This window comes from Phaseolus vulgaris, chromosome 8, assembly GCF_051622355.1.
Source record: "Phaseolus vulgaris cultivar YP4 chromosome 8, ASM5162235v1, whole genome shotgun sequence".
In the NCBI taxonomy this organism is placed as follows: Eukaryota; Viridiplantae; Streptophyta; class Magnoliopsida; order Fabales; family Fabaceae; genus Phaseolus; species Phaseolus vulgaris.
The window spans coordinates 43,880,298-43,888,761 of record NC_143505.1 but is presented as its reverse complement, the minus strand read 5'-3'; the positions used below and the strand labels follow the sequence as shown (position 1 = coordinate 43,888,761).

At 43.5% G+C, this 8,464-nt stretch overlaps 1 protein-coding gene across 1 annotated transcript; it reads left to right on the top strand.

The window, feature by feature from the left end:
* Window positions 1–5,526: 5,526 nt before the first annotated feature.
* Window positions 5,527–6,444, top strand: LOC137825235 (uncharacterized). The gene has a single exon (XM_068630908.2). It carries the CDS (start codon window positions 5,527–5,529, stop codon window positions 6,442–6,444), a length of 918 nt encoding a protein of 305 aa, XP_068487009.2.
* The last annotated feature ends 2,020 nt before the right edge of the window (window positions 6,445–8,464 follow it).

Below are 8,464 nucleotides of genomic sequence, written 5' to 3'. Positions count from 1 at the left end.
TGGTCGCACATCACTTCGAACGCTCGCACAAACGCCCAGCTGTTGGGATGGAGCTGGGCGGCGGCGATGTTGAGCTCGGTAAGGAGCTCCCTTTCGAAACGGGTGAAAGGGAACTTGAGCTTCACCTTCTTGAATAAGGTTGTGTAGACGAAGCAGAAGGGCCCGTCAGCACTCACCTTGTCATCGGCACAAACGGGCAGATCGGGGGGGCAAGGTAGCACTATCATTTTCTCATCGTGCTCCTTATGAAACGTCTGGTTAGGCTCATCCCCCTTTGTCAGCCGCAAAACTGCTCCAGCAGTGTTCACAGAAGATGTCTCCTTCAGAAGGGTCGAGTTGGCCCAAGGATACAGGGTTTTGAAGTCTGGCAAGGGAACGGGGGCTCCTCCGGCAATAGGTGGAGTCGCCTGGGCCAGGTTAAGGCGGGAAGACGCAGGCCTCTCAGCCTGCGAAGATGAAGCGCCACGAACTCGTGGTGGGTCGTGTGCTTGTGAAGGGGGGTTTCGTGATGAAGGAGGAGGATTCGGGGTGATCTTTGTGCGAGTCATGGTAGCAGCTGCAAAGGAAGAAGAAAGGAAAAATGATCAGGGGTTACAGAGGCTGACTCGATCATAGAAGGAAGGTGAAAAACGAACGAATGTAGGTTCGTTGCGACGATTGTCGAAGCCCTAAATTACGCAGAAGGAGAAATGAAAAAAGCAACCCACAGCGTATGCACCAGGCAGTTACAGGATGATGCGAATCGGTTAAAATGAAAGGAAAACCAGCAGAAGAAGGAAAGTAGGTACCTTTTGATGATCAGGAAGACGATGAAGGTTGATGGTGATTCAGAATGCTGGAGAGCGCTGAGAGTTTTTCGCAGAAGAAAGTTAGAGCGTTCGTGAATGCGAGGGAAAGTGATGGAACAGTGTTGAGTGAAAATGGGTTTAAGGGTTTTTTCGAAATGGGTTTAGGAAGCGCAAACGGCAACTGAAGAGAGCCGTTGATGAAGCCACGTGTCGAGCGATGAGTGAGGGGTTTGGTGGAGCGTCAGAGCAGCAGAAGGTACAACCGCTTGGAATTCTGCGTCAGTGCCACGTAGATCGGTGCTGACGTGGCTCTTTCAGTCTTTTTGCTAGACAAGTCTTCGCTTAAGACTGGGGGGCTTGTGTACCGCCCTGGTAGTCGGGAGTGATGACGTGGCATCCTGCTACAGTATAGGCGTGTTGACAAGGCGCCAGGTTGGCAGAAGGGAAGGAAGTCGGGGGGCTCGTGTAGTCGCCAGTTGTTAAATTGGCGTGTTCCGATCCCCATCTTACCAGAATCGGCGATCACCAGGTTAAAGATGAAGTCGCCAGATGTAGATTCAGGCGACCTAGTCATTGGAGATCGCCAGAGCAAGCACATCACCAAAGATGAAGGAGAAGCAGATTATGAAGGCGGCCGGCGAGACCACATGGAAGGTGTATGAAGGCCCCTAACTCGCCAGTTCCAGTAGAGATCGCACTCCCAAGTTAGCTATGCACTGGGCAGTACGATGCATAAGTAACTTAGCCAAAATGAGAGTAGAAGCAGCGCCAAGTCAAGGAGGCTCCAGATGATGGCACGTGTACGACTGGATGCGAGCCACGTGTCCAGGACTGTAACTGCCAGGAGAGAGAAAACAACCAGGTATATAAGGGTTCTCAACGAACTTTCTGAGGTACGCACGTTCAGATTATACTCTTTACGCTTGCGAGTGATAGAGCTTACTGTGAGAGAGGATTTGCACGGTTCTTGTTCTCTTAGTATTTGGTGATACCGTCACTGACTTGGGCGTTGGAGTGCGATCGGCCGCAGTGGCGCCGCTCTGTTTCTTTGCAGGTTCTTGAGGTGGATCTCGAAGAGGAACGGAGGTTCAAAGCGGTGCACACGTCGATCCTTTGACGAGGCAGTTTCCAGCGTTCCGGTCAACAGGCAGGATCACAAGTCACTCAATGGTGTTTTCCCCTCAATCTTGCATACTAGAGTTGTGCCTCGAGCCTCCTATTTAACCTATTGGCTTGGGCTTAAGAGAATTCTCACTTGGGCGCTAATGGGCTCACTGGTGCATTCCAACTTTACTTTTTAGCTTTGTATATTCTCATTTTGCCCAATTATCTTCATTCTTCCCTAGAATCTTGAAATTAACACATATTTAGGAATAAATTGTATTTATTCAAATTAAAATAACAAAATTTGTAAAAATATATAAATTCATAAATTATAGGTTATTTTATGGTTATTTTATCAATTAATACTCATAAATGCCTATATTTTAATATGAAATATTATTGAAATTTGGCACTTATCAATTAAATATATCAAGATAATGAAATTTTGTAAATATAAATCAGTGTATTTCTATAAAAACAGGCCACGTACTAGTTCCTTACATATAACATTTTTTATATTTTGAGAGAATCAAGAGTGAGCCATTTTTTGGAGAAATTAGTCTTTGATAATCTGAGTGTTCTTGGTGCTTAACTTTCATCATTCACTTGGGGTCAAAGGTTTTCAAAGTGTGCTATGAATTTGGAGAACCTTTTTGAGCTTCTTGGTTCATATCAAAGGTGACTTCGTTTCTTTACTATTTTGTGCTTTTAAATCTTTGTTTGTAAGTGCTAAGATAGTGTTTCTTGGCGGGTATCACAACTATAACAAGGTGTTGTAGTGTGTGGTTTGGTTCTTGTAGGGTTCAATAACGGTTTTTTTTATATTATTTTATAAAAAGAAATTGTTGATCTAGTGAATTCCATCTTTGAGTGAATCAGTATAAATCTCGGTGTGCTTTAAGCTTTCCTTATTACTTGAAGTTATTTTTCGCAAAATTGTTCTTACTAGTGTAAAAATGAATTGGTTGATTTTAAAATTAATCGATTCTTTTTTTTTTTTTTATAGAGGTGTTTGACATGCTGGATGGAACTAAATTAATGTTCTAAGCAATTGTATGTGAATCTTTGTGTATTGATTTTGGCTATATACACTTGCATTTCTTGAATCAAAAACTTCTTGAAAATTGTGCTTGATTGTATTGAATTCTTAATTGATTCTTGAAAGGTAAAATATTTTTTTGTTCTTTGCCAAAACCAGAAAAACAATCTGTTGTTTTGAAATTTAATTTGTTAATAGTCAAATTCTACAACCAGAAAATCAATCAGTTGGTTTTAGGTTTAATCTGTTGATTTTTTCTCTATTACTTAAATTGGAAAAACAATAAGTTGTTTTGAAATCTAATTTGTTGAAATTAAATCTGGAATTTAATTCTTAAAAACAGTTTCAAATCCTTACCAAGAGAAATTGTTTTACAGATTTTTATTTTGTGATTTGTGTGCCCAGATTTTTAATCAGTGGTTTTTAATAATAATTGGTTCTTTTTTCTGAAACAACATTCTTTTTGAAAATTTCAATATGTTGATTTGAAAAATGATGTCAGGATTGATTAAACTTGCTTTTGTGAAAATCTACCTAAGTACAATTCACCCCCTCTTGAACTTAGCTCCCCATTAATTTAACACTTTATTTATAGAGTTTAGTAAGGAGCTCGAGTAGATTTAGCTTTCGCTTAGTGTAGGCCTATCCGCTTATTGTATTGGATTTCTTCATTTTGAAGAAACATTTTGGCTTCAAGTTCCTTTTTAGGATTTAGCAAATTCAAAGATTCTTGATTCTGCAAGGATTCAAATAAAACCATGTCCAGTGAAATCCTTTGTTAATCATGAAGTCTTTTTAGACCTAAGTGAATCCCAAGCTTCTCTTATTTGATTTAGGTTAGCTCCAAGCCCTTTGTAAGCAAATATGAGATTTCTTCATTCTGAAGGACTATTTTCTCTCAACCCATTGGAATTTTCTCTACTTTCTAAACGTTGTAAATCTTGATCCATCCGGCCTCAATTTGCTCAGCGCATACCTTCAGTGCTTACCATTTTGGAAGTTTTCAATACTTGTTTTCTCGAGACAATCCAGTAAACCCTTTTCCATGCACAAGAGGATTGGTAATTTTTTATCATTTTGTTTGTTTGTTGTTTTTCCACTTTTTCTGCAAGATTCTTCATATTCTTCTTCTTCTCTTATTCTTTTGAATCAACCTTTGCTTTGTGGGGATTTTCATGCATTTTAGGTTATTTTACTATGTAATCTACACATTATGCATGTCTAGTTTGCCATGAATTTTACAACAATTTGACCTTTATTAGGGAACTATGTAAATTGTTTGCTTTTTCACAAGTTTCTCTAGTGTTTAGTTTAAGATCTTTTGCTAGACAACTTAGAGAGACCATATTTGTAAATCATTCCCTTTTTATGGAGTCATTTTCTAGTATAAAGAGTGCTTTAATTTCATAATATCTCATTGAGAGTTTCCTTGTAAATATTATACACAACTTTTTAATGTATTTGCTTAAGTGGCATTATGTACTCGACCACGTAAGGGGGGCCCCAGACGCAGCTATCAGAAGTTTGGTCAGTCTTCGGACATCGGTACCGTAGACCCCGATGATGGCGATCGACATCAAACCTCAGCAACAGCAGGAAAGATCGAACATTGGTGGTCTGAACGTTATAGTGGGCCACATAAGGTGGACCCTAGAATTATACTAAGTTAACAGTTAAGACATCAGATATGTGGGAAACCTAAGTCACGAAGGATCCATGCACGTGGTGTGTATAGGTCATACAGGCGCGACACAAGTGAATAATCCTAGGAGGCACCAAGGCTCATTAGGGTTAGGGCTTCCAAGGAAAGCTGCATGCATGGCACGTGAATACTTAGGGCACCCACAAAGCAGATGGCGCCAGAGACTAGGTGCACAAGTTGATACCCAGGCGACCATGTGCCAGATACGCTAAGATGATGTAAATAGCGGCGCAAGGACGTTCCCCAAAGAACCCTAGACAAGAGTAACAACATAAAGGTAAACCCTAGTTTCAACCTATATAAAAGGTACCAAGAACCCTAGCAAGGTACACAGTTTCTAAGACTGAAACTACTTTATACACTTGGTGTTTCTTTTCCATGATACTGACTTGAGCGTCGGAGTGCAAACGACCGTCAAGGCGCCCCTTTGTCTTTGCAGGTGAGAGATTCTTTGATAAAGGAAGTACGACTCTCAAGCGGAGATAGAAGAGCCAAAGGCTTCCGTTAGAGTCAACCGACGAAGCGAGTCAACCGACAGGAACATTTGGCGCCCACCGTAAGGCCCGATAAAACAAGGTCCCACTCACAATCGTGTTGAGAGTTTTTACCAACAAGATGAGAAGTACGAGGCAAGGATCTGCAACCACAAATGTTGTGCCCCTAGAGGGGATAACGTTACCACTTAACAAATCTTGGAGACTATGCGTGCCCTCTAGGCGGAGGTGGCAGCATCCAGGGTTGAAATTGCCGCATCACGTGCGGACAACGAAGAGTTGCGCAGAGCCAATGACGAACTGTGCAGAGATTTGCAACAAGTAGGGGAATGCAAGGTGGATGAATGTGCCCCACCTGTACCGCCTAAGGCACGTCCCATGCCATTCTCTCAAACGATCATGGATATAGCGTTGCCAACCACATCTCTAGGCTCTAAGGTCACCTTCACGGGTGTCGAGGACCTAGAGGCCCATCTCACAACGTTCCACACTCAGATGATGCTCACAGGAGGGTCTAGCGCTGTGTACTGCAAGCTGCTTATGAGCACGTTGCCAGGTGCGACGCTGGAGTGGTTCGTCATCCTTCCTGATGGATACATCACTACCTTCGACCAATTCGCGACGCTGTTCAGGGAACAGTACCTCGTGAACAAGGCCCCCACTCAATTCTCTTATGATGTCTTTGACATTAAACAATACCAGGGGGAGTCCTTGAAAGAGTACTTGAACAGGTTTGGGGTCCAGGTGGTAAGGCTGAAACCCACAGATGAGGTCATGACGGTACATGCCTTCGTCAAAGGAATGCTGCCAGGACCTTTCAGTGAATCGCTGCTAAGGTTCTACCCGAAGACGTTCACTGAGATCAAGTGTCGGGCTTTGACGCACATCGCTGTAGATGAACGAGTCACAGAGAAATGCGGTCTCATCGGTCCCATCCGACCTCAGCCTATGAGGGTGCACGAAGCGACCACAGGGAAGAAGGGCGTGGGAAAACCCTACAAACAGTCCCAGGCGGGGACGCGCACGCGAAGGGACCCACCCCTGAAACATAATTTTCGAATAGAACTTAAGGAGCTAATTGCTATTCCAAACTTAGCGGCAAGGTTGAAGGTACCCGCAAAGACCGACAAGAAGAGGGGGCCCAACAAGAACGCTTGGTGCGAGTTCCACCAAGCTCATGGCCACTATATACGCAATTGCTTGACCGTAGCATACCAACTAGATGAGCTAGTGAAGAGCGGTTTCTTAAAGGATTACCTTCAAGAGCAGCAGAATGATCAAGCGTTGGTGACCGCAGGGGCAGATCAGGGGCACTAGCCATATAGAGAATGATTCTTGACATTCTTAGGAATCACCTTGAGCTGGACATTATAGAGGCACTTTTCTTAGAGTTGGATCATTGTTCTAAGACAAGAACTCACCAAAAACTAGTACCAAATCCCAAACTCATTTGGATGCTCCACATATTGTCGAACTGAATCAACAAAGAAGAGAAACTAAAAGGAACTGAACAGAATTGAAATTAAAAGGCAAGAACAGAACATAGGTGCTGGAAAAACAGAAAAACCGAACAAAAAAAAAACTCAAGAACACAAGACAACATGAACAATTGAAAGAGAAGAAAGGAAGGAGAAGAGAGTGCTCATGAAGATGGAAGAATGTTGGATGATCTCGCCACTAGAAGTGTGGAATGCTCCTAGATGAGAGTGATGCCGCCACTTGAGGACTCCAATGATCCATCAAGATAAGACTAGAGAAGAAGGCTCCAAAAGCTCTCCAAAGTTCACTCAAAATTTGAGTAGAGTTTTCTTAGATTAATTCCAATCTGAATTTTACAAAGGAAGCACCTCTATTTATAGCCTAAGGTGCAGAAAAATAGGTGGGAAATTTCAAATAAACTCATTTGAAATTCCCACCAAAAACAAGTCACATGGGAGGTGTGACCTTTTTCTACTATGACACCTCCGAAAAACTACACCTACACCACTCTCCTAAGTCACATGGACAATGTGACTTTATTTTACATTTTCACACACCTTTATTTAATAACCACACCTCCTAAAACTATACAAGAGTATTTCAAAGCTTGGCCTTGCCCCTCATGGGATGGACTTGGGCTCTTTGGGCTTTGGCCTTCTTGGGCTTGGGCTTGGGCTTGGGCTTTGGGCTTGGGCCTCATCTTTATTTTATGTCTTCTTTTAATTTTGAGAAGACTAGAAGGAAGAACTTCAAATGTGAGGGTGGATGTCCTCTTCCTCCATTAATAAAAGCCTCCTTTATTTGATTCTCATCACTAGGTGCCCATTCATGGGGAGATCAATACCATCTCTGGAGGATTCTCAGGAGGGGATGCACTGCCTCCCAGCGGAGGAAGTACGCGCAAGAGGTGATGACGGTAGATGTATAAGAGGTAGATCAGACTCCCAATGTCGACCTCATCTTCACCAAGGCCGACCGCCAGGATGCCATACCCAATGATAATGACCCCGTAGTGATTTCATTAGTCACAGCAGGGAGGAGGGTGCATCGCGTCCTCGTAGACCAAGGGAGTTCGACCGACGTGATGTTCTGGTCGACCTTCAACAAGTTGCAGTTGAGGCCCTATATCGGGTGCTTGTATTGGAGACCAGGTGGAAGTGTGTGGGCATATAGAGTTGAAGACGACCTTCACGGATGACACAACTTCATGCACTGCAAACATCAGGTATCTTGTCGTTAACGCCTCGTCAGCCTACAATATACTGTTAGGTAGACCTGCTTTAAATAGGATTGGAGCGATTGCCTCTACGAGGCATATGAAGATGAAGCTGCCTTCCCTTGAGGGTATAGTGATCACCATCAAGTGTGACCAGAAAGAGGCTAAAAAGTGTTATGAAAATAGCCTCAAGACTAAGAGAGGGGTGTTTGCTTTTACTACCCATCCTCTAAGGGAAGAAGGGGCCATCCGTGCAGAGGTCTCCCGGGAGAGACGACCCGAATCACCGGAGACGTGCTGGAGAGAGATCATGGGAATATGTTCAAGCTTGGCAAATCCTTAGGCCAAGAGAAGCATGATCAGATTGCCGAAGCCATAGCACGACACCTTGATGCATTCGTGTGGTCTGCCTCTGACATGCCTGGCATAGATCCTGACTTCTTGTGTCATCGCCTCACCATGGATCCATAGGTTCGACCTGTGCGCCAGAGAAGACGAAAGTTCAACGAGGAGAGGCGTCAAGTCGTTCGCGGAGAGACAGAGAAACTGTTGAAGGCTGGCCACATTAGGGAGATTCAGTATCCTGAATGGCTGGCCAATGTGGTACTGGTGAAGAAGGCCAACGGGATGTGGAGGATGTGC

What these genes read in the sequence shown, in the direction of transcription:
- LOC137825235 (XM_068630908.2), top strand. Translation starts at nt 5,527, where the DNA reads ATGGATATAGCGTTGCCAACCACATCTCTAGGCTCTAAGGTCACCTTC.